The 27839-nt window shown below is 40.4% G+C and overlaps 1 protein-coding gene across 1 annotated transcript in view; it reads left to right on the plus strand.

The window, feature by feature from the left end:
* Positions 1-26777, plus strand: part of NALF2 (NALCN channel auxiliary factor 2) — a 192119-nt gene extending 165342 nt beyond the window's left edge. The window contains exons 2-3 of the mRNA XM_073640927.1: positions 10104-10275; positions 24047-26777. Coding sequence (XP_073497028.1) covers positions 10104-10275; positions 24047-24423 — 549 coding nt within the window. The 3' untranslated portion in view covers positions 24424-26777. The remainder of the gene's footprint in view (positions 1-10103; positions 10276-24046) is intronic.
* The last annotated feature ends 1062 nt before the right edge of the window (positions 26778-27839 follow it).

The raw sequence follows: 27839 nt of genomic DNA on the forward strand, positions 1-27839 counted from the left end.
AGTGTCACCAACAAAGCACCCCCACACCATCACACATCCTCCTCCATGCTTCACGGTGGGAACCAGGCATGTAGAGTCCATCCGTTCACCTTTTCTGCGTCGCACAAAGACACGGTTGGAACCAAAGATCTCAAATTTGGACTCATCAGACCAAAGCACAGATTTCCACTGGTCTAATGTCCATTCCTTGTGTTCTTTAGCCCAAACAAGTCTCTTCTGCTTGTTGCCTGTCCCTAGCAGTGATTTCCTAGCAGCTATTTTACCATGAAGGCCTGCTGCACAAAGTCTCCTCTTAACAGTTGTTGAAGAGATGTGTCTGCTGCTAGAACTCTGTGTGGCATTGACCTGGTCTCTAATCTAAGCTGCTGTTAACCTGCTATTTCTGAGGCTTGTGACTCAGATAAACTTATCCTCAGAAGCAGAGGTGACTCTTGCTCTTCCTTTCCTGGGGCGGTCCTCATGTGAGCCAGTTTCTTTGTAGCGCTTGATGGTTTTTGCAACTGCACTTGGGAACACTTTCAAAGTTTACACAATTTTTCGAACTGACTGACCTTCATTTCTTAAAGTAATGATGGCCACATGATTTTCTTTACTTAGCTGCTTTTTTCTTGCCATAATACAAATTCTAACAGTCTATTCAGTAGGACTATCAGCTGTGTATCCACCTGACTTCTGCACAACACAACTGATGGTCCCAAACCCATTTATAAGGCAGCAAAATCCCACTTATTAAACCTGAAAAGGCACACCTGTGAAGTGAAAACCATTTCTGGTGACTACCTCTTGAAGCTCTTCAAGAGAATGCCAAGAGTGTGCAAAGCAGTCATCAAAGCAAAAGGTGGCTACTTTGAAGAACCTAGAATATAACACATATTTTCAGTTGTTTCACACTTTTTTTAAGTATATAATGCCACATGTGTTAATTCATAGTTTTGATGCCTTCAGTGTGAATGTACAATTTTCATAGTCATGAAAATACAGAAAAATCTTTAAATGAGAAGGTGTGTCCAAACTTTTGGTCTGTACTGTATCTCATAAGGAACTACATGTAACTTGGTACAGAATACTATACATAGGGTGAAAAACATGGTACTATGCAAAACGTCAAAAGTACGGCTTACACTAGAGTGCCGTACAACACCATTTATTCATATGCTTGTGTGCATGTGGCCCAAATAATAGCAGTAATTCCAATATTTTTCTGAAAATCAATATTAATGTAGATTATTTTTTTCAGGATAGAAGCTGTATTTTGTGAACCAACATCAATATGTTAGACAGCATGAATAAATATAAAGTGATCAACTCATCATGTACTAAGAAGTTTCTGTTGACTAGTAGTGGTGCACGTAACCTAGCACCAATTGAGAAAAGATTAAAACTTCATTTATATTTTTTTCATTTAAAAACAGTAAATTTGTGCATGCATCGGCTTTTTTAAACAAATGTTATTGTTATGATCGCATAACTTCTGGATATGAAATGGACCCTCATTTATTAACACATGACCCAAACTACATAGCCCAATAAAACAAAACACACAACACATGATTTATTAAAGATCACATGAGTATAGTAAAAGTCTGGTGAAATGTTAGGCAAGTATAATCTGCAATTCACGGACAACGTGAGATCCCCAAGCTGCTTGCCATACAGCAATCGGCAGGCAGCAATCCGGGGTTGGCCTGCTCTGACTTGCCACAGTAGCAAAGCCAGTCCACTTCAAGGGCTCCAATGACCCTCATTCCTGTGCGTAACAGCTAAGTTGCCCCTGGATAACGTTACATTATCACATCCTTCAGGTTGGCCAGAAAAAAGTTCAGCCTATCCACTGCCATTATGTAACAGCTTCTATTAAATTAAAATATGTCCCCCATAACTTGCTGCCCTCTTCCACCTGACTCCCTAACTGCAACATCACAGCTGTGACAATAATACCCCAATCTGATTTGATTTAAATCGCCTGTCTTTCTGACTTTTAATTTATTTATTTATTTACTTATTTTTTATTTTATTTTATTTTTTTAAATAAAACCAGGCTAAAATCTATAAAAAGACAGTAAACCCCGAACTTACAAAGAGTCATCCTTCAATCCTTCAGCACTCAGGAAAGGAGAAAACCCCTGTGGAGGAAACCTCTAGGGAACAATGACTGAAGGATTGCCCTCCCTTGGGATTAGAAAGTTGTTTTTTTTTTATTTTTTGTTTGCTTGTTTGTTTGTTCTTAATTATATGATAACATGTACAAAGGAAGGTTACAGATAAAGAATGTAATAAAGCTCAAAGTTGCTAAACTGGGTAAGCAGTCAAGTAAGATATCAAATATACAATTGCACAGTAAAACAAAAAGAAAGGGGGCAGGTGGAGGGGGGATGCTTCTGAAAAAGAACATCTCACCAACCGTTAAGCATGGGGGTGGATCAATCAATAGAGGGAAGAATTGATTCAATGAAACTTCAACAAATTCTTGATGCCAACATAACACCATCTGTAAAAAAGCTGAAGTTGAAAAGAGGATGGCTTCTACAAATGGATAATGATCCTAAACACACGTCAAAATCCACAATAGACAACCTCAAAAGGCGCAAGCTGAAGGTTTTACAATGGCCCTCATTCCCCTGATCTGAACATCATCAAAAATCTGTGGCTAGACCTCAAAATAGCAGGGCATGCAAGATACAAGACAACCCAGGAATCTCACAGAAATGGAAGAATTGTCCAAGGATTAATGGATGAAAATCCCTCAAACCAGAATTGAAAGTCTCTTGGCTGGCTACAAAAAGCGTTTGCAAGCTGTCATGCAAGGGGGTGCTACTATGTACTAACCATGCAGGGTGCACAAAATTTGCATAATCACATTTTACTTTTTGTAATTTTTAAATGTAAAAGATGAAAATATTTTTTTTGTCTAAAATACAAAGAAAATGTGTCATCTTTAACTTTAGGCTTTTTAGAGATCACTTCATCTTCAACTTGCTTAACCCCTTCATGACTGGGCCATTTTGCGTTTTCGTTTTTTGCTACCCTTCTTCCCAGGCCAATAACTTTTTTATTTTTCCATCAATATGGCTATTTGAGGGCTTATTTTTTTGTGGGACAAGTTGTACTTCTGAACGACATCATTGGTTTTACCATATCGTGCACTGGAAAACAGGAAAAAATTCCAAGTGCGGTAAAATTGCAAAAAAGTGCAATACCACAGTTGTTGGTTTTTTTTGTTGTTTTTTTTTTTTACCATGTTCATCAAATGCTAAAACTGACCCGCCATTATGATTCTCCAGGTCATTATGAGTTTGTAGGTTCCAAACATGTATAGGTTCTTTTTTATTTAAGTGGTGAAAAAAAAATCCTTAGCGTCTCCATATTTTGGGATCTGGGACCGGGTATGGGCTTATTTTTTGCATGCTGAGCTGACATTTTCATTGATACCATTTTGGTGTAGATATGATGTTTTCATTGCCCGTTATTGCACTTTATTGTAATGTAGCGGCAAGCAAAAAAACGCAATTCTGGCATTTATATTTTTTTTCATTACGCCATTTACGGATCAGATTAATTGTTTTTGTATTTTGAAAGATCGGGCGATTCTGAACTCGACGATACTAAATATGTGTTTATTTGATTTTTTTATTGTTTTTTTTAATTTTTGAAAACATTTTTTTTTTACTTTTCACTTGCTTCAATAGTCTCCATGGGAGACTAGAAGCTGTGACCATCAGATCACCTGTGTGTAGCAGAATTGCTCATTTGCTATGAGCGCCATCTGCTGGGCGGCGCTCATAACAATCTGGCAATGACAACCCAACCACAGGGGTCTTCTGCAGACCCCGGGTTGTCATGCCAACCCATCGGTGACCCGCGGTCATTTGACAGGGTCGCCAATGGGCAGGGTTAGTGGCGTGCTTCCGGTAAGAGCGAGTTAAATGCCGCTGTCAGAGATTGACAGCGGCATTTAACTAGTTAACAGCCGCGTGTGGATCACAATTCCACCCATGGCTGTTAGGGGCACATGACAGCTGTATAGATCAGCTGTCATGTGCCCAGAAAGGTGCGGGGATAGCGCCTGAGCACACACTAATGGGAGGGAGCCGACGTGTGCCAAACTATTACGACACATGTTGGAAAGGGGTTAACTATTCACAATAACAATAATTTTAACCAGGGGTGTCCAAACTTTCACATGCCACTGTGTAGATAATAAAAACTCCAGGATTTGGGGGATCCCCCTTCCTAGAGTTATGCGTCCCCTTCGTCTAGTACTCCGGGGAGTTCATTCCAACTGACGCGTTTCATGCTATCAAGAAGCACGGCATCATAGCTCGGGGAGCAGTATCTACTCTAGAACTTTTAAAATAACTAGTGGCACAGATGTAGGGTTAGTTAGTCAAGTTGTCAAATGAAGGCAAATAGGGCAGGAATAGTATGCAATGAGACAAAGAAGCATGTAACGCATCAGGTGGAAAGCGAGCATAAGGATAACATTTTTTAAAAAACAGCCAATGCATGCATAAATTTGCTGTTTTTAAATGAAAAGATAAAACCATTGTTTTTTTATTTTTTTTTCTCAAATGGTGCTAGATTACCAAACACTTTTCAGCTAGTCAATATATTAGAGCAATGCATAAAAGAAAAAAGAAAAAACTGAATATATTATTAATACCTGCATTTCTCAGTTTACAAGCATGAGGTTATGGTAGAATTGATGTAACATTGTTGCTGAAAATAAAATCTAGTGCCCTTATATTGCAGTATCCTACGTATCCTATGCCTCAATGATCTACTTCTAGTCATGTGCTTACATTTTATTACCACCAGGTGGCATTTGTTGACTTTATTTTTAAAGCAATGTAGTTAAGAAAAAAGTTAGTAACTGCCGGGTCATTCATTGTCTGATCTACACATGATATACACTGCTCAAAAAAATTAAGGGAACACTCAAATAACACATCCTAGATTTAAATGAATGAAATATTCTCATTGAATACTTTGTTCTGTACAAAGTTGAATGTGCTGACAACAAAATCACACAAAAATCATCAATGGAAATCAAATTTATTAACCAATGGAGGTCTGGAGTTGTAGACACCCCCAAAATTAAAGTGGAAAAACACTACAGGCTGATCCAACTTTGATGTAATGTCCTTAAAACAAGTCAAAATGAGGCTCAGTATTGTGTGTGGCCTCCACGTGCCTGTATGACCTCCCTACAACGCCTGGGCATGCTCCTGATGAGGTTGCGGATGGTCTATTGTGGGATCTCCTCCTAGACCTGGACTAAAGCATCCACCAACTCCTGGACAGTCTGTGGTGCAACGTGACGTTGGTGGATGGAGTGAGACATGATGTCCCAGATGTGCTCAATCGGATTCAGGTCTGGGGAATGGGTGGGCCAGTCCATAGCTTCATCTTGCAGGAACTGTTGACACACTCCAGCCACATGAGGTCTGGCATTGTCCTGCATTAGGAGGAACCCAGGGCCAACCACACCAGCATATGGTCTCACAAGAGGTCTGAGGATCTCATCTCGGTACCTACTGGCAATCAGGCTACCTCTGGCGAGCACATGGAGGGCTGTGCTGCCCTCCAAAGAAATACCACCCCACACGATTACTGACCCACTGCCAAACCGGTCATGCTGAAGGATGTTGAAGGCAGCAGATCGCTCTCCACAGCGTCTCCAGACTCTGTCACGTTTGTCACATGTGCTCAGTGTGAACCTGCTTTCATCTGTGAAGAGCACAGGGCGCCAGTGGCGACTTTGCCAATCCTGGTGTTCTGTGGCAAATGCCAAGCATCCTGCACAGTGTTGGGCTGTGAGCATAACCCCCATCTGTGGACGTCGGGCCCTCATACCACCCTCATGAAGTCGGTTTCTAACCGTTTGTGCAGACACATGCACATTTGTGGCCTGCTGGAGATCATATTGCAGGGCTCTGGCAGTGTCCCTCCACATCTCCTGGTATCTGCTCCATGCTCTGGACACTACGCTGACAAACACATCTACCCTTCTTGCCACAGCTCGCACTGATGTGCCATCCTGGATGAACTGCACTACCTGAGCAACTTCTGTGGGTTGTACTGTGGACACCGCCTCACGCTACTGTACCTCTAGGGGTAAGAGCAACGGCAAAATGAAAAAGTGACCAAAACAGCCAAAAAGGATAAGAACAGAGAAATGCTCTGTGGTCACCACCTGCAGAACCACTCCTTTATAGGGGGTACCTTGCTAATTGCCGATCATTTCTACCAGTTGTCTGTTCCATTTGCACAACAGCAGGAGAAATTGATTCACAATCAGTGTTGCTTCATAACTGGACAGGTAGATTTCACACAAGTGTTATTGACTTGAAGTTACATTGTGTTGTTTAAGTGTTCCCTGTATTTTTTGAGCAGTGTATTATGATCTAAATAGATGTACAATGGATATAAAAAGTCTACATGCCTCTGTTAAAATGGCAGGTTTTTGTCTTGAAGTTCTGAAATATCATTTCAGAACTTTTTTCAACTTAAATGTCGCCTATATTCTGTTCAATTCAATTGAAAAATAAACTTAAATCTTTTCAGGTGGAAAAATAAAAATAAAGAACTTGAATAATGTGTTTGCATAAATATGCACACCCTTAAACTAATACGTCCTTTGCATTTATGACAGCTCACAGTCTTTTTGGGTAGGAGTCTATATGTATGGCACATCTGGAATTGGAAATCTTTGCTCACTATTTCTTGCAGTAGCTCCAAATCTGACAGATTGTGAAGGCATCTCCTGTGTACAGCGCCCTCTTCAGGTCACCCACAGATTTTCAATTAGATTCAGATTTGGGCTCTGGCTGGGCCATTCCAAAACTTTGATCTTCTTCTGGTGAAGCCATTCTTTTGTTGCTTTCAGGATATGCATCCCCTCTCACTTGTAATTTTGTGAGTTGGGAGAGAGATACATACCTACTGGGAGAACTGTCCCAAATGTAAAAATTGTGTCCTGTAAAAAAAAAGTAATAGAATAAATTTTACATGTTTACATATTGTTTCTAATGCTAACTAGTGTTAGTGCTAATAGTGATAGGGCTAGGATTAGATAGGGTTAGAGCTAGTGATAGGGTCAACGTTAGGCCAAGGGTAATAAAATACTAACAGAAAAAAACAAAAATGTAGTAAAAAAAACTTTATTATAATTTTATGTCAGATTTCAGCAAAAAGCAGAAAAAATGGAGGGCCAAAGCGCAAACTATAATTACATCAGTATTTTTTTAACATATAATACATGTGGGGGAAAAGTGGTTCAATACTGGACTGATGAAAAGACTCAGAGAGTGATAACAGTCCACGGGTCAGGGGGCACAGAATCTTTATCTTGCCCTGGGTGCTGGCAATGCAATGTTATGCCACTTGGTGGTCAAAACCAAAAGAAAAGGTGTTACGTCTTTTTGTTATTTAATATTATTTGCAGGTTTTTTTTTAAATGTTAAAGTTAGAAAAAGCATTTAACCCATTCAAGACATATGACGTATATTTACGTCACATGTCATGTCCCTATCTTTGATGCCAGTTCCGACATTGAGCTTGCATCTTACCCTTTAACAGCCGTGGGTGGAGCGGAAGCACGTCATTTGGGCCACAAAATTTCATGTGATTGCGGGGCACTGATGGGTTGTCATGACAGCTGGGGGTCTGCCTGTCATTACGATACTCCTGTGAATGCTGGCTCATGGTTGGCATTCATAGGAGATCATGATTTCTGCTATACATACCAGTGCTGAAGCACTGGTATGTATAGCACGGGCGATCGAACTGGTCAGATGTGACTAAATTAGAACTTTTTGGGCTAAATGGAAAATGCTATGTGTAAAGGAAAACTAATATGCACATCTCCCTGGAAAGACCATCCCCACCCTCAAACATGGCGGTGGCAGCATCATACTGTGGAGATGCTTTTTGTCTGCAAAGACAGAGAAGTTGGTCCGATTTGATGGGAAGATGGATGGAGCTAAATACAGGGCAATCCTGGAGGAAAACCTTTTAGAGACTGCAAAAGACTTGAGACTGGGGCACAGGTCCACCATCCAGCAGGACAACGATCCTAAATATACTGCCAGAGCTACAATGGATGGTTTGATCAAAGCACATTCATGTGTGTGAATGGCCCAGTCACAGTCCAGACCTAAATCCCACTGAGAATCTGTGATAAGACTTGAAAATTGCTGTTCACAGACACCGCCATCCAATCTCACTGAGCTAGAGGTAGTTTGCAAAGAAAAATTAGCAAAAATGTCAGCCTCTAAATGTACAAAGCTGGTAGAGACATACGTCAAAAGGTGATCCTACAGAGTAATGAGTCAGGGGGGCTAAATATAAAAGAAAGTCACAATTTTCATATTTATATTTTTTAATTAGAAAACCATGTATTATTTCCTTTAGACTTCACAAATACTTGCTTCTTTCTGTTGGTATCACATAAAATCCCAATAAAATACATTTACGTTTATGGGTATAACTAGATGGTGGCCCGATTCTAACGCATCGGGTATTCTAGAATATGTATGCGGCCGACTGGCGCCAATATCGCTGATTGGTCGCCGTGTTAGTGAGGACCGGAGAGCGGCGCTGCCTGTGCAGGTACTTCCGCTGTGAGCAGCCGGGATATGACCGGCTAGCGCCGGTCATCTCCCGGCTGCATCGCCGCTGATCTCCGTGCGGCAGATGAGCCGCTAACAGCCGCCATCTTGTTCTGAAATCCGGCGTCGCTGATTGGCCGCGGCCGGACCAATCAGCGACGCAGGATTTCCTGGATGGGCAGACAGACGGGATAAGCCGTTTATATAGTAGATGTGAAAAAATATGGAAAATGTCACTGGGTATGAATACTTTTTCAAGGCACTGTAGAGTTCCCAAGCGAAATCCAGGGTGTTATGGCGTTCTGTGGCTTGCAGTATTGGAGTTATGTGGCTGGCTATGTTACCGGAGATTTTGTGGCTATGTTATGGGAGATGTTATGGCTGGCTGTGTTCTGCCACAGATTCATACAAGGATAAAGGTTATTCAATGTGACTAATCTGCATCGGGCTAATTACCTGGCTTCTCTTTTCACAATCCATGAGATTAAGTAGCATGCTAATTATTCTCTCACTTTTTTATATATGTGTACAATTCCCATTGCCTCTTAATAGCGGTTGAGGAAACTCCATTCACAAGCATATGATGCAGAGTTTGTGAACATTAGTGAACTTACTCTAATGCTGCATGTGAATAGGGTTTATTAAAACCCCCTTCATTCGCATAGCTTTGTCAAATTCTTTGATGTGTGAATCCAACCTAACAGTTATCTCATGTTCTTAAATCCAACCTAAGATTTATCTCATGTTTTTACAGTTACAGAAATGTTTTTTTTTTTTGCAGAAAGAAAAAAATATTTTATCTCCAGATTTTATTTTTTTTTTTTTTAAAGCAAGTCTGTCACCAGATTTCACAATAGAAACGTCACGCATTAGTAAATAGATCTCTTATACCTGATGTGACGAGTGTACTTACTTTGAAAATCTGTATGAGAATGGCTGGACTAGTAAAATGCTCAATTTAAAATCAGGATTATAAAGCTATTCTGACACAGATTTTCAAAGCACACCAGTCCTATCAGATTTAAGTGATCTAATTATTAATGCGTGCTGTTTGGATCGTGAAATATGGTGACAGATCCGTTTTAAAGGGGTATTCTCAAGCTTGGAAGTTATGCCCTATCGCTGGGGGGTCCTACCACTGGGACCCCAACTGCTCCAAGAACCGGGGTTCTTAAGAACCTTGTATGAATGGAGCGGTGGTTGATCATGCGCACCTCCATGGTTGACCCTGTATGGTGGTTGACCATGCACACCTCCACTCCATTCATTCTCAGTGTGACCTCTGGAAGTAGTCAAGCACTGTGCTCATCGCTCTCTGGTGGTCCCATAAGCGGGAGTTCTTTATGCACTCTTCTGGATATAGCATTTCTCAGTGCTACCTGCCTTTATGTTGAGTGATGTTTTAATCTGTGACATCTATAGTTTATAACTTATTGTTACAACTGATTAAATTTGCAAAGTTTTAACATTTTACTAATTATTATTCCTCCGTAGGCTGTCTACAAGGCCTGGCTGTGCTCAGAATATTTTAACGTGACCCAACGACAGTGTCGAAATGGCATCCCCTGCAAGCAGTACTGCCTGGAAGTGCAGACCCGCTGTCCCTTCATACTACCTGACAATGATGACGTAATTTATGGAGGGTTACCAGGCTTCATCTGTACAGGTAAGAAACAATGAGAATATTTTGCTAGAGCAAAATTATTTGTGTCCAAAAAATATGGTATCAGAGAAAACTTCATCCTACAAAAGATAGAAACTGAACACAGAAATGTGCAGGAGTGCCCCGCTTCATCACGACTAGCATTCTGTACACCAGTCTTGATGAACTGTTGACTGGAGTACAATGTGCCAAATTCATTAAGAGGTGTTCGCCTTTCAATTAATTTGGCTTCTCTTTCAGCAGTCATGCACCGCCGCCAGAAATGTATGCCAGTCAGCGGCCGAAGGACATTTCTGTTGTAATTTTCACCACTTTTGTGGCATAAATAATGATGAATTTGTCAGCTGCGCTCTTCCTATGTAAGATCTGCCCACTTTTCAAAAAAATTGGATCTCATGACCGAAGCTGGAATAAAAATGCCAAAAGTCACAATATTTTTGCTCTACTATGGGCTTTGTTAAAATCTTGCTACAGTTTAAACAGTTTACGCCGGAATTCTGGCAAAAACTGATGAATTAGGGGGGAAAGTCTTAGTAAAGCATTATTTGAAGGATGTTGACTTAAAGTAGCGCTCCACTATTAGTAAGATAGACTGACCAAATACCGATTTACCGTACTTTCACCTAAGGGCTCATACTCACATGCGTGAAAAACAGACAAGTGCAATCCGATAAAAAATCAGATTGTACTCGGACCAATGTTATTCAATGAGTGACATCTCATCTGCAATCTTTTTCTCAGCTGAAATCGGACTGAGAAAAAAATTGCAGCATGCTGCGATTTGCCACGTATCTCGGATGAGACTCGACAATGCAAGTCAATGGGTGCGTGAAAAAAAATCACACGGTACTCGGACCATGTGATTTTTATGCACCCATCTCCTTGAAACCTGACAATTCATCAGCCGCATACTGTAAAATCACAGCAGTACCTGACATTATAGAATAGAGAGAATAGTTATACATACATAAAATAGTTAGATATTATATATGTCAGTGACATCTTTCTTAGTACAGTGACTGTGTTGGTTACTGTACATGTAATTTATTGCTAAATTAAAGAATTTAAAAAAATAAATTGAGTGAGGTTCCCTGTAATTTTATTCTCTAGCAGAGGGTAAGCAGACAGCTGTGGGCAGGTGTTTGTAGCCTGGGAAGGGGGTAATACCCACGGAGCTTCCCAAGTTGCTAATATCAGCCCCCAGCTGAATACTTAGCCTTTACTGGCTATTAAAATGGGGGACCCCAAAATTTTTTTACATGGTATACCCCTATTTTAACAGCCAGCAAAGGCTAGTCAGACAGCTGGGGACTGATATTAATAACCTAGGAAGGGGCCATGAATATTGACCCCCTCCGAGGCTAGAAACCGCAGCCCTCATCCGCCCCAGAAATGGCGCATCCATAAGATGCGACAATTCTGGTACTTATCCCCTCTCTGCCCACTGCCCTGTAGCGGTGGCAGTGGGGTTATAGGACTGGGTTTGATGTCAGCTTATAATGCCAGCTGACATCGAGCCCAGGTTAGTAATGGAGAGGCGTCTATAAGACGCCCCCATTACTAACCCCATAGTGTAAGTGATATGTGAAAAAAAGAAACCCACACCCAGAATAAAATATTTTATTTGAAATAAACACAGACAGACACCTTTTAATGTTCTAAATTAAACTCTACTTCCAGTTGAAGCCATTGTCACCTGCAATAAAAGTAAAATAATAAACCAGCCTCATCCTTACCTTTCCGACATGAAGAACAGAATCCATGTGTCCCCCGTCTGGTCAAGCTCTGCTACATCTAGATGGCAGGCAGGATCGTAGCTGGATGCCACCATTCAGCCTGCCATCCTGCAGAGACACTGAGGAGCGCAAGAATGCATCCTCAGTGACTCGCAGTGACGTCATCAAGTTGAGCGGGGTTCATGTCATATGAACTCAGTTCAACTCATTGACGTGAGCGTGGGAAAATTCTCACGCTCACGGTGCCAGCAAAGGACGTCAGCGCATGCGCGGTGAGAACTTTCTCTTTTTATCTCTTTTTATTCAGATTTTTCTTATACAGAATGAATGAAAAGCAAGCAGTTGACAAATTATTTTTACCTATTTTTTTATACCATTCACTTTGCTGTATAAATAGACAGCTTCTTTGGGTCAGTGCAACTATAGTGATGCTAGATCTATAGTATGTAAGTTTTATATGATTTGTAACTTTTGCACTCTAAAAACATATTTTTACAAAAATGTATTGGTTTTAGCGTTGCCATATTCTTAGAGCTGTACATTTTTTATTTTTCTGACAATGGAACTGTATGAGGGCTTGTTTTTTGCAGGACAAGATGTTTTCATTGATCCCACTTTTTTATATTCGATTTTTGATCACTTTTTTTTCTATTTTTTGGGTCAATATGGTGAAAAAGTTATACTTATGGCATGTTTTTTATTTATTTTATTACAGTCATCACCTTAAAGGATAAATAAGGTGACATTTTTAGAGTTTGGCCGTTTTAGTGGCAAAACTTTTTTCTGCATTTTTTTGTGGAATTATGTGGATCATTTTACATTTTTACAAACTTCATTTTTTTTTTTTACTTTTTATTTTAACTTCCTATTTTAATATTTTTCATTTTCATTGCAGGTCTGACACATTGCAGTGCCTCAGATCTGTCAGTGTTAGGCCATGGCCCCACTATCAGTACTTGGTCAGTATTCGGTCAGTATTTTTTCTCAGGAGTGGGAGCCAAAACCAGGTGAGGAACAATCAGAGAAAAGGTATAATAGAAACAAGTTACCAATTCTGCATTTATCACCCACTCCTGGTTTTGGCTCCCACTCCTGAGAAAAAATACTGACCAAATACTGATAGCGGGGCCGTGGCCTTACACTGATACTTGGCCTGTTAGACCTTGTTCATGGCATATCCTAACAGGCCATCGTAGCTGGAAGACCCAAAAGCCATTTCTTGGCCTCAGGTTGCCAAAACAACCATCGGGACCCTGCGATTAGTAACAATGGGGTTAAAGAGAGGGTCCCTTCTTCTATTAACCATATAGATGTCAATATCGCTATCGACATTGGCAAATAGGGGGGATATCTTTGTAGCAGGCTATCAGGGTGTTTGCCCTGAGGCACACACTTCTGACAGCCGGCTCTGATATTCTCCTTAACATCACCAAGAAGATCAGAACTGGAAGAGCTGGATGAACCAGCCTGCAATTTATGGTCTGTATTGTGGATGACACATTAAAATCCATGTTTCTCCCAGACATAACTTTGATCACTATAGAACCTTAGTTATCTAAGTTTTGTCCACTTGAACCCCATGTGTTTCATCAGTAATATGGTTGCTAAAATGCAGTTGCTTCATGACCATCTGAACTACGATGAAGAAGAGTCAGTACTAGACTGATGTCACCTGATGTCTACACTCCTCAACACTGAAAGTACAACACCAAGATGGAAAAGTGGTAGAATTATGGAAATCACAGGATGGATATGTAGCACCCTGAGGATTCGGCTGCTACAGGGGTATTGCACCTCAACCCAGAGGTGTGATATTCCACTCCCGGGTAAGGAAGGAGTGTGGAACTGAGCTCAGATAGACTGCATGCACTACATACATCCCATTCCAGAGGAGCAGGCCGACGGTACTCCCACTTGGAAATGTGCAGGTACAACCGAGCCTGTTCCTGGCTGGAGTGGGAGGGGGGTGGTACATCCCATGTAGTGTAGGGGCAGATAGGGGGAGCAGTCTGGGTAGTGATAGGAGCTCATTGGGTGCTGGTCACCTGAGCTCACACATAGAGGGATATATAAGGAGGGCACCAACTTAGATCAGGGTCAGACGCTGAGAACAAGTCAGCTGCAGAGAAGGAAACAGCAGCCCTGGAGAGAGAGAGAGGAGAAAGAAAGAGAAAGACCCAGAGGGGGAAGACTGAAGGGACCCAAGAACCCAAATTAGAGCACCGGGTGAGGAGTCAGCACAAGGGTACCGGAACCCAAGCTGGTGGGGGCAAAAACATCCCTAGCCAGAGACCGGAGGCTGTGGGCAGCATTTGCCACGGCCACCCACTACATCCACCCTGAAGGCATACCACATGGAGGGTCAGGGAACCTAAGGCCAAGGGTTGCCCAACAGAAGGCCCGAGGGAGCTGGACCTAGGTGAATCACTGGTGGGGACGGCTGAAGAAAGGACAGAGGGAGAGCTCAGGGCCACGCTCCGGACTTGTTTGGGGGTTGGCCGGATCCAGGACCTGGTGGACGCAGCACGGCTCGGGTGGTCACTAGCAGCTGGAGTGACCAGTACAACATCAGCAGTAAGTAAACACCCTTAACTGCACAACCCGAGTCTGTCTTCATTGCCGGCTGCATCGCACCACCACAACCCCCATCCTCTGCGCCTGTCCCCTCTGAGGCTATACCCCTCCCGTTGGGGGTTATCCCACCAAGCTGCGCATCCACCATCAGCCTCAGCGGACCCTGCTGCAGCGGCGGCCACAGTGACCGCATCACAACGGGTGGCGTAGTCGACACAAAAGAACTTTAATAACATCTGTAGGACTGCCACATAACACTTAGCTTGACGCCCTGGGCACGGGACCGGGTCACAGCCGCTCGGAGACTACAACCCCCCATCTGATCCGGTGCCGGGTATTCCCCTCAAAAAGGAATATGTCCCAGGGGGCGCGTCAGATAGACATGTTAATGATGTGCAAGTGATGAAAAAAACAGAAACAAAATTTCGGAACATCACAATTTATTCAGTATCAAGTATGAGTGCCCCGTGCAGAAATACACTTACACACCTTGGCATTTGCACATCAGTAACATGTCTATCGATCCTGTGATTTCCATAATTCCACAGCGATTCCTTCTCGACATTGTTTTAATGTTAAGTATATACAATATACACCGTTATGTTAAGATCTGATATCATACTGACTGACCACTGACCTATTCAATCGGGCTGGTCAGATGAGTTGTTTAACCCCTTAACGACCTTGGATGTACGAGTACATCCAAGGTCGCATCCCCTCAGTGCCAGAGTCCACACCTTTCTGGGGACATGACAGCTGATCTGATCAGCTGTCATGTGCCCCCAATAGCCGCGGGTGGAATCGCGATCCACCCACGTCTGTTAACATATTAAATGCCACTGTCAATCTCTGACGGCTGTATTTAACATGGCCGCGGTGAAAGGACGTCACTAGTACCGCCCATCGGCACCCGTCACATGACCGGGGTCTGCAGGAGACCCCTGCGGTTGTCTTTGCCTGGACGCTATGAGCGCCGCCCAGCGGTTGGCGCTTATAGCGAGTGAGCAGTTTAGCTGAAGCCCTGCTGTGTGTAGCACAGGCGATCGAATGATCGCAGCTTCTAGTCTTTCATGGAGACTGTTGAAGCATGTGAAAAGTAAAAAAAAGTTTTAAAAAATATTAAAATATGTAAAAAAATATAAAAGTTCAAAACACCCCCCTTTCGCCGCATTCAAAATATAACAATAAAAAAAATCAAATATACACATATTTGTATCGCCGCGTTCAGAATTGCCCAATCTATCAATATATAAAAAGAATTAATCCGATCGGTAAACGGCGTAATGAGAAACAAATTCTAAACGCCATAATTAAATTTTTTGGTCGCTGCAACATTGCAATAAAATGCAATAACAGGCGATCAAAACATCGTATCTATCCCAAAATGATATCAATAAAAACGTCAGCTCGGCGCACAAAAAATAAGCCTTCACCTGGCCCCAGATCCCGAAAAATAAAGATGCTACGGGTCTCGAAAAATGGAGACTCTTTTTTTTACAATTTTTGGATTTTTTTTCACCACTTAAATTAAAAACAACCTATACATGTTTGGTGTCAACGAACTTGTAATGACCTGGAGAATAATAATGGCAGGTTAGTTTTAGCATTTCCTTAACATGGTAAAAAAAAACAAAAAAAAAAACAATTCTGGAATTGCACTTTTTTTTGCAATTTCACCACACTTTGAATTTTTTTCCCATTTTCCAGTTTATGATATGGTAAAACCAATAGTGTTGTTCAAAAGCACAACACTTGTCCTGCAAAAAACAAGCCCTCACATGGCCATATCAATAGCAACAGGACCAGTATCTGCTCCTTTGTACAAGGAGGCATCGAGGGGAATGTCTGAGGCCTACAAAATGACCTCAAGTGGGTGACAGGGTGTCTGACCACACTGGCAGAAACAGACTCCATGAGTGAGACATGAGGGCCGATGTCCATTAATGGGACCTGTGCTCATAGCACAACCTGTGCTGCTCAATTAGCAATCAGCATAGGACACCAGACTTGGTAGGTCCTCCATTAGGGCCCCATTCTCCTCACAGATGAGAACAGGTATTTCCTGAACACATGTGACAGACATGAAAGAGTCTGGAGACATCAAGGTGCCTACAACATCATTCAGCATGACCGGTGGGTCAGTGATTGTCTGGGGAGACATATTCTTTGGAGGGGCGCACAGACCTCCATGTCATAAAATCCATCCAGGCTTTGTCTATGTTTATATATAAATGGTTTGTCCATTTTAATGATTTTGTCTCATAAGAAAATCGCTTGAACAGATTTTATATCACAATGTGGGATACGTCCTCTAACATGCAGTATATCAAAATGAATTTCCCCTCACAATTAGCCAACATCTAATCTCTTTTCACCTTGGTAAATTGTTCTGATGTTGTAGTATGGAATTCTCTTGAGTTTGGACAATGTTCACACATAAGTGGCTTCTAGCTTATGTAGTTGGTTTTGGGTTTAACTAGAAAACCACTTGAACATATAAATATCTATTGTTAATTTACTGGTTATGGGCTAGATGGGTCACTTCATATGTTGTGAGGCGGACTACCTCCTTCTTTCCACCGGCACCTGTTATACCATCTATATATGTAAATCTGTTTTCTTACTGGAATTTTTTCTCTGTATATACCCAATATAAATTACCGTATTTACTCATCAGGACATTAACATGTTAATGTGAAGTAATTGGCCGAATATACGACAGGTGGTTAGATGTGAGCATTACTGATCTGCTCTCTATTCGGGGTTAGCTCTCCTGAGATTTTATAGCATTGTAATTATTTATGATTAGTTGTATTGTAACCAAAGTGAAGTTACTGATAGCAAGTTGTTTGTTCGAAACGCGTCAGAAATAAAACTTTCATTATCTGTTATGGATTTTAGAAGGTGTTCAGAAATAAAGGCGAATGTTTACTTGTCCATAAACAGAAAAGAAAAAAGATTATGTGATCTCACCCATAGTAAGATCTAAAGTGCGGAAAGCCAGCAGAGCAGCAGGAAGATAAATCAATTATACAGTGTCCATTTTAGGACACGATCAGATATCAAAATCAAACATCAGAATGATGTCAGTTTGAGGCTAAATACCCTGAGAACTGATTCTGACGAGTGATTCTGACAAGTGATTTTGACGAGTGATTTTGATGAGTGATTCTGACAAATGAGATTGACAAATGATTTTGATGAGTGATTCTGACGAGTGATTCTGACAAGTGATTTTGATGAGTGATTCTGAGAAGTGATTTTGACAAGTGATTCTGACAAGTGATTTTGATGAGTGATTCTGAGAAGTGATTCTGACGAGTGATTCTGACAAGTGATTTTGATGAGTGATTCTGAGAAGTGATTTTGACAAGTGATTCTGACAAGTGATTCTGACGAGTGATTCTGACAAGTGATTTTGATGAGTGATTCTGACAAGTGATTTTGATGAGTGATTCTGATGAGTGATTCTGACGAGTGATTTTGATGAGTGATTCTGACAAGTGATTCTGACAAGTGATTTTGATGAGTGATTCTGACAAGTGATTTTGATGAGTGATTCGGACAAGTGATTTTGATGAGTGATTCCGACAAGTGATTTTGACAAATGATTCTGACAAGTGATTTTGATGAGTGATTCTGACAAATAATTTACCATGCAAATAGACAGCGTGTCTGAAACTCTTAACACATCAGGATGACAATCAGAGTGTCAGATATTAAAAGTAAAACACCCCTGTAGTTTGTGTGCTAAACAGTCATAATTAAAAAAAAAAAAAACATATTCCTATCAGGATTTGAACTCTTAACACTGTAGCTTCAGAGACTGATGCCTTACCATTACGCTATCCAGTCAAGTGATACTAACTGATAGCTTTTCTTGTCTTATGAGATCAACCATGAAAATACTCAGAGTGACTAAAAGTCATTGTGATTCTGATGTTTGAAGAAAGTCACACATCAGACTCACTCATCAAAATCAAACATCATTTGAATTTGGCTTGCTTGCAGTCTGTGCATAAGTCCCAATGAGTTTTAGACAAGTTTGCACTGAAAATCATATAACCAAATAGAATAGATTTTGTCAGAATCACTCGTCAAAATCACTCGTCAAAATCACTTGTCAGAATCACTCATCAAAATCACTTGTCAGAATCACTTGTCAGAATCACTCATCAAAATCACTTGTCAGAATCACTTGTCAGAATCACTCATCAAAATCACTTCTACAAATCACTCATCAAAATCACTTGTCAGAATCACTCATCAAAATCACTTGTCAGAATCACTTGTCAGAATCACTCATAAAAATCACTTGTCAGAATCACTCGTCAGAATCACTCATAATCACTTGTCAGAATCACTCATCAAAATCACTTGTCAAAATCACTTGTCAGAATCAGTCATCAAAATCACTTGTCAGAATCACTTGTCAGAATCATTTGTCAGAATCACTCATCAAAATCACTTGTCAGAATCACTCATCAAAATCACTCATCAAAATCGCTAGTCAAAATCACTTGTCAGAATCACTCATCAAAATCACTCATCAAAATCAATTGTCAGAATCACTCGTCAGAATCATTTGTCAGAATCACTCATCAAAATCACTCGTCAAAATCAATTGTCAGAATCACTCGTCAGATTCATTTGTCAGAATCACTCATCAAAATCACTTGTCAGAATCACTCATCAAAATCACTTGTCAGAATCACTCGTCAGAATCACTCATCAGAATCACTCGTCAGAATCACTCGTCAGAATCACTCATCAAAATCACTCATCAAAATCACTCGTCAAAATCACTCGTCAAAATCACTTGTCAGAATCACTCATAAAAATCACTTCTCCGAATCACTCATCAAAATCACTTATCAAAATCAATTGTCAGAATCACTTGTCAGAATCACTCATCAAAATCACTCGTCAAAATCACTTGTCAGAATCATTTGTCAGAATCACTTGTCAGAATCACTCGTCAGAATCACTCGTCAGAATCACTCATCAAAATCACTCGTCAGAATCACTCATCAAAATCACTTGTCAAAATCACTTGTCAGAATCACTCATCAAAATCACTTTTCCGAATCACTCATCAAAATCACTCATCAAAATCACTCATCAAAATCACTTGTCAGAATCATTTGTCAGAATCACTCATCAAAATCAATTCTCAGACAGGGTATTTAGCCTCAAACTGACATCATTCTGATGTTTGATTTTGATATCTGATCATGTCCTAAAATGGACACTGTACAATTGTAGAGAAATCCAGCTTCGAAGATCTCATAAAACATGACATTTTATTAGATAAGTATTAAAAAATATATGTCCACAGCATATTGGCCACAACCCCACAATGGGGAGAATAATTAGGCAGACGCGTTTCAGGCCACAGGGTCTTTAGTCATTGCAATCTATAGTGACCATGAGGTCAGCTCTATATATTGCTTCCTCTCTGGAGCACCTGACATGTCTAAGCCAATCTAGATAAAGTGCATATGCACTGGTCACTATAGATTTCATGTTTTATGGCATCTTCCAAGCTGGATTTCGCTACAATCAATTTACTTGTCCATGGAGCACACTCCTTTAATTAGTTATGTATCAGTGCATCTGTTCCAGCCAAGTAGTCAGAATCACTCGTCAGAATCACTTGTCAAAATCACTTGTCAGAATCACTTGTGAGAATCACTTCTCAGAATCATTTGTCAGAATCACTCATCAAAATCACTTGTCAGAATCACTCGTCAAAATCACTCGTCAGAATCACTCATCAGAATCACTCGTCAGAATCACTCATCAAAATCACTTGTCAGAATCACTCATCAAAATCACTCGTCAAAATCACTTGTCAGAATCACTCATAAAAATCACTTCTCCGAATCACTCATCAAAATCACTTATCAAAATCAATTGTCAGAATCACTTGTCAGAATCACTCATCAAAATCACTCGTCAAAATCACTTGTCAGAATCATTTGTCAGAATCACTCATCAAAATCACTTGTCAGAATCACTCGTCAAAATCACTCTTCAGAATCACTCTTCAGAATCACTCATCAGAATCACTCGTCAGAATCACTCGTCAGAATCACTCATCAAAATCACTTGTCAGATTCACTCATCAAAATCACTCGTCAAAATCACTTGTCAGAATCACTCATAAAAATCACTTCTCCGAATCACTCATCAAAATCACTTATCAAAATCAATTGTCAGAATCACTTGTCAGAATCAATCGTCAAAATCACTCGTCAAAATCACTCATAAAAATCACTCGTCAAAATCACTCGTCGAAATCACATGTCAGAATCACTCATCAAAATCACTTGTCAAAATCACTTCTCCGAATCACTCATCAAAATCACTTCTCCGAATCACTCATCAAAATCACTTGTCAGAATCACTCATCAAAATCACTTGTCAGAATCACTCATCAAAATCACTTGTCAGAATCACTCATAAAAATCACTTGTCAGAATCACTCGTCAGAATCACTTGTCAGAATCACTTGTCAAAATCACTTGTCAGAATCACTCATCAAAATCACTTGTCAGAATCACTTGTTAGAATCACTCATCAAAATCACTTGTCAGAATCACTTGTCAGAATCATTTGTCAGAATCACTCATCAAAATCATTTGTCAAAATCACATATCAAAATCACTTGTCAGAATCACTCATCAAAATCACTAGTCAAAATCACTTGTCAGAATCACTCATCAAAATCACTCGTCAAAATAAATTGTCAGAATCGCTTGTCAGAATCATTTGTCAGAATCACTCATCAAAATCACTCGTCAAAATCACTTGTCAGAATCACTTCTCAGAATCATTTGTCAGAATCACTCATCAAAATCACTTGTCAGAATCACTTGTCAGAATCACTCGTCAGAATCACTCGTCAGAATCACTCATCAAAATCACTCATCAAAATCACTCGTCAAAATTACTTGTCAGAATCACTCATAAAAATCACTTCTCCGAATCACTCATCAAAATCACTCGTCAGAATCACTTGTCAGAATCACTGATCAAAATCACTCATCAAAATCACTTGTCAGAATCATTTGTCAGAATCACTCGTCAAAATCACTTGTCAGAATCACTTGTCAGAATCACTTGTCAGAATCACTCGTCAGAATCACTCGTCAAAATCACTCGTCAAAATCACTTGTCAGAATCACTCATCAAAATCACTTTTTCAGAATCACTCATCAAAATCACTTGTCAGAATCATTTGTCAGAATCGCTCATCAAAATCACTTGTCAGAATCTCTTATCAAAATCAGTTCTCAGACAGGGTATTTAGCCTCAAACTGACATCATTCTGATGTTTGATTTTGATATCTGATCATGTCCTAAAATGGACACTGTACAATTGTAGAGAAATCCAGCTTCGAAGATCTCATAAAACATGACATTTTATTAGATAAGTATTAAAAAATATATGTCCACAGCATATTGGCCACAACCCCACAATGGGGAGAATAATTAGACAGACGCGTTTCAGGCCACAGGGTCTTTAGTCATTGCAATCTATAGTGACCATGAGGTCAGCTCTATATATCGCTTCCTCTCTGGAGCACCTGACATGTCTAAGCCAATCTAGATAAAGTGCATATGCACTGGTCACTATAGATTTCATGTTTTATGGCATCTTCAAAGCTGGATTTCGCTACAATCCATTTACTTGTCCATGGAGCACACTCCTTTAATGAGTTATGTATCAGTGCATCTGTTCCAGCTAAGTAGTCCCATGTGTGATTTAAATTTTTTTACTTTGATTTTTGGAGTGATTTTTAATCCACCCCCCAATTGTTTGACCACTGAAACATTAATTTTGTTATGAACAAATAAGACAATTTATAACAATAATGATTTTCTACTTGAAGCTTTTGTTCATTGAGATGAGATGTGTTATTTTTGTGCTCTCTTAAGTTTCTTGATCAGTGTGTAATGTCATTAATGGAATCGGGGGTAGAAGTAGAGTGAAAACTGTCATTCAATAGTTATTATTAGAGAAAGGCTGAATGTATGAGCTGAAGCGTTGCATTGCACTTTATGGGCTAATAAAGAGTCCGTTTTTTTGCATATTTACTATTGAAGTACTGTCTTTTTTTGCTTACGGATTTTTGGTAATCCTTTGAAAGTGTGCCACCAACATCCTACCAGTCCTGCTTAATTTTTATTTTTTTTATTATTTGATCTATCTAAAAATATAAAAATTTATATTTCGCTTTAGGCATTAAATTGCCCTAGGTTACAGACATCTGTAGGCTTGGTGTCACTTACTTTGTGAGCACTTTCCATATCCTCTTGTTACACTCATATCTGTTCTACAGAGAACCCTAATGAGTTTACGCAGGCATTTCTTCATTTTCCCTTAGAAAAGGAACAATTAAAACCAAAGCTCATCATTAAGGCTATGTGCCCACGATGCAGAATTGAAGCAGAAAATTTCTGCAGCGTTTCTGCATGTTCTTGGCAGTAAAAACGCTTGCGTTTTTTACATGCGTTTTTGCATGCGTATTTGCCATGCGCTTTTCCAATGCATTGTAGAGGCAAATCTGCATGCAGAAACGCACAAGAATTGGTCATGTCCGGATTTTTTCTGCGAGTAAAATCCGTGCAGAAAAAATCCTGACCATGTGCACAGAACTTGCAGAATATCATAGGAAGTCATGGGATAAGGTATGCAATGCGTTTCTGGAGCGTTTCCGCGCTGCAAATCCGCACCAAAAAACGAACTAAAAACACATTGTGGGCACACAGCCTCACTGTTAGATTTCTATATACTAGGCCTCATCTCCTCTGCTGGGGATTGTGCAATCTACTTTACCCTAGCTCATAAACTTGAAGACAATTACCATCAGACCGCTCATCAATTTCCTTCAAATCTATTGGCTCTATAACTGTTGGATTCACCACAACATTCTCCTAAGGTGTACGTCTACCAAGTTTATCGACCATCCTTGGCCAGACACTCTTTTGGCATACATTTCATCCTGCAGAAAGTAATGTCAAAAAATCTTATGAACCTAGTCATTTTACAAGGACAGACAAGTCAAGTCAATCGGCACTCACTTACACCAGCCAATGCAAACTGCATGGAGGCAAAAAGCGTTAATTAATCAGTTGCCTTGTTCACTAGGGCTAATGATTGGGAATGAGCATTCTTACAGAAGCTCATTGGCAGATTATTAGCTCATGTTAAAGGGCCTCTAAGCTTGTCAATCTCAAAGAGAACCTGCCATTTTGTAATGTAAAGGCATGGCTGTAATGGCGCTGGTGCTGTAATGCTCGGTATTACAGTGCCATTACAGCCATGACTTCACATTACAAAATGGTGCTGACAGGTTCTCTTTAAAGCATGCAGGTATCAATTCACGTAGAATATTGTATTCTAATACTTCTGTGTTGCTAAATGTGTTTTCACTATATTTTTTGTTTTCCAACAGATTTGCTAGAAAACCATATGTCTAACACAGATGCGGTTTGTTGTGATGTCCGATGGCATTCCTGCAACACCCTGGGGAGCGGCGCCCACAACACATCTACCAAATCTCTGAACTCCCAATCCATGTATTACCAACACCGCAGTCGCCACCACCAGCATCCTCACCATCGGCACCATCACTTGCATCCTTACCATCATCATCACAAACCATCTCTGCTGCCGGTCTCAGCGGGATCCCGCCTCGGAAACACGAGACTAAAGCTATGCGTGCTGGTGCTTATGTTGCTCCACACCATGGCCTCCTTTTCAGCTGTGCAAAATGGGGTGAGCTTGGAAGCCATGCCTGGCATGGATGAGACATCGGCACGTGAAGAGTGAACACGTGGAAGTGCTTTCTGAAAACTCAGAAGATTGGAATAAGTTCCTCTAAAGGGTGTGCCCTTTTCTATGACCCGGAGGCACTGGGAGATTGCCCTCAGCAGCAGTTAACCATGACACAGCATGGTAAAAACAAAATGTGTCCTTTGGGTTAGAGGGCCGTGAGACACAACTTTGAGAAGGGTTCTGTGTCAGTGGCCTTGAAATGATGCTTGTGTTATGCAGAGGCAACGTAAGGCAGAGTCAGATTGGGGTGGTCCAGTATCCTTATGATGAGTGCAAAAGTGGGAAGAATGCCTGGCCAAGTAAAAAAAATGCACTCCATGGTTAGAGAAATTAAGTCGGTTGAGCCCGCTGGTAACTACCGGTGAGCCTTACTTGTGGTAGATGCTAAGTGCTTTAGTGCTGCCCTGAATGTATTCTTGGTCATGCTGATTGAGAGCTGGCCTAAATATCCAACAGCTTATGGCCAAATGGCAGCCGTATTTCTAATGTGAAAAAAAAAATTAAAAAAAAGAAAACTATGTTTTAATATCATCAAGCCAGGGTTACACATAGAGGGGCGAATCGATGAAATAGTCATATCCTGTGTAGATGTCATAATGATGTTTCTATTACAGGAGAAGTCCCGTAATCACTGGTTACAAAGTCACAGGCATCATGAGCCACAAATATTAACAGAATGTGCAAAAAAAAAATAGAAATATATCTTTTATGGTATCACACATGTACAGAAAAAAATATGTATTAGAGAATGAGAGATAAAACGTAAGAGAATTTATAGAGAAGAATACAATATATAGTATTTATGGAGGGACATATAGCATCATGTCTTGTGTGCCAGGTGGTATATAGATGTCAAATGTCACAATGCAATCAATGCTGCCAATACACTTACCTAAAAAACCCAGGGCTATGCTTGCTATAGATTGCATCAAAATACATCAGACCAAATGATAAGTCCTCATCCACCATGCATTATCATTTCCTTTCACTATCTGTAGGATCAACTCAAGCTTTGCAAAAAAAAGGCTGTACATTTATTGATTTTCCATCTTACAGCTCTGTAGTTATATTATAAGATACAGAAGCTAGTTTAATTTTACTAATTTTATAAAGCATTAAGGACGGGAATAATAATGGATATCCAAGGTGTAATACAAGTGCAGTCATGTCAACAGCATATTAGCTAATGCGACCTGTAAGTCAGCAGGGTGGGGGGAATTCTGAAAGCTGGAGGGAGAAAGGAAAGGTAGGGTTAACACTACATGTGAAGCCAATTAATACATAGTTCAATTAAAAAAAATTTGAGATAATTATTATTATTTTATTTTTTTTAAAGGAAATTTAGACTTTCCCAGGTTACATGCCTCACATCAGTGGAGAACCGGGTTTGCCTGGCTGAATGAGATGCCCTTCATGCAATTATGGGGCATCTTGGCTCATAAAGGGGACCAACTGTATAGGAAGTCATACTGACAGCATGGGGGGGGGGGTCTGCAAATTATCTCTCTGTGTGTCTGGCTTTGCTAATATCCCTGGTCATGAGTCAAAGTTTGATACATGGTCGGACAATTCAATTTAGGGTAGGTGGCAACAACAAGATATTTTTCTTTTCTTTCTGGGAGAGATCTAATTTGCATATGTCGTATACCATCCATACACAACTGTATTGAGAACCGTCTCTCCGCCTCAACGCTACATTACAGAATGTGAATGAAAGAAGTCTGATTTGTAAAGACACCAGTAAGTATGGGATCTGATGTGCAGGATGTGAATGCAGCGCTGAGTGATCGATGTGAATGCAGCGCTGACCCGGCCGTAGACATAATATTTTTATCAGCAAATCCCAATGGTTGCAGCCCAAAGTCTCCGTATCAGAGGAAACAGATTGGACAGGATGAGGTCCAATCCATCCAATTCTAGTTACAAGTTCCTTGATAGGAAGCAGCAGCAGAAATATTTGGGAGACACTTATCTGCTCCCCACGTCTCCATGAAAGATCACGCCTGCATATACACATTTATAGAGAGTCGGCGGAAGGTAGTTGTGTCTTTTACAAGAACAACTAAAGATTTATGATTTGTACAAGGTAAGAAAATAAATGAAACAGTAAAGACACTCAACTCTTCTGCAGATTCCATCTGCATGTAACCTGTGAGATATTAGTTGAAGCCTTAAGGCTCTTATGCACAGTAAAGTTTGCTATGCAGAATTGTTCCTAATTGCCTTGTGCATAAGAAGCTGGTCGCCAGCATTTATACCCCCGGAACAATATAGAATTATATTATGGACTAAAAAATTCAGAGAAGTCGAGGCGCCAAAACTGCAGGTTCTTGATAAAAAACTTGAACTTTATTCCATATTATTTAAAACAGGAAGACGTTTCGGCCATAATTGGCCTTTCTCAAGCCTAAAAAATTACAGCCAATTATGGCCAAAACGTCTTCCTGTTTTAAATAATATGGAATAAAGTTCAAGTTTTTTATCAAGAACTTGAGGTTTTGGTGCCACGACTTCTCTGAATTTTCTGCGTTGTTTTTGGACCTGGTGGGAGCTAAACCGTGCCGACCTAAGCACAAGTTTGGTCAATGGTGCATATGACTCTACTATTGGACTGAGTATATTATGGAGTAGCCCATAACATACCTCTGTGTACCTGCGCTTTCATGAAGGTTTTCTCATGTGGTCTTACAGCTGCACGGTGATATAAATCAGTAAAGACCATGTGGCACCATAGAGTATGTGTGTACATGACTTTGCTTTGTACCCTTGAACCAAGTATGCAATAGCATCTGCTGTGCTGAGGTTCCACCTGATTGGCAGTGACTACAAGGGGAGAAGATGGAAAGTGCAGTACCTTTAATTATGCAAGTAGCCTCTTCAGCGAGGAAGCAAACTATAGTGCCACCTATTGAAACTAATGCACCTACAGGATGCCTCCGCCCCCCTTGATAAAGGCGGAGGTATCAGGTGTGCAAAATACGGATGAAACAACCACTCACACACTGACCATTGATGCATAAATAATATGCATGAGGAATTGGTCAATATTTTGGCCAAAATACGGAAGCTCGCAACCCACGTCAAGGGTCTCCATTGTCTTGGAAGTCCCTACACTAAAATGAAAAGCAAAAACACAGCAAAAGGACACAGCAAATTCAAAAACATGGCAGAAAAAAAAGGCAGCCATATTTACCAAGACAATAGATAAATCCAATATTTACCATGCCACATAACTTAGGATAAGAAGTGAAACCAGACAAGTGTTTCAGGGTGTTTTCCCTCATCAGTGTCAGAAGCCTCTCACCCTGCAAATCCAGCTGTTTACGAATGGAGTTCCTGATTTAGCTTCTTATCCTTTGTTATATGATGAGGCCCTTTAAAGTGCAGATATTAATGTTTGGGCTTGCTCC

Source organism: Phyllobates terribilis, unplaced genomic scaffold, assembly GCF_046119375.1.
Source record: "Phyllobates terribilis strain yellow unplaced genomic scaffold, ASM4611937v1 Scaffold_7__3_contigs__length_470593459, whole genome shotgun sequence".
Classification (NCBI taxonomy): Eukaryota; Metazoa; Chordata; class Amphibia; order Anura; family Dendrobatidae; genus Phyllobates; species Phyllobates terribilis.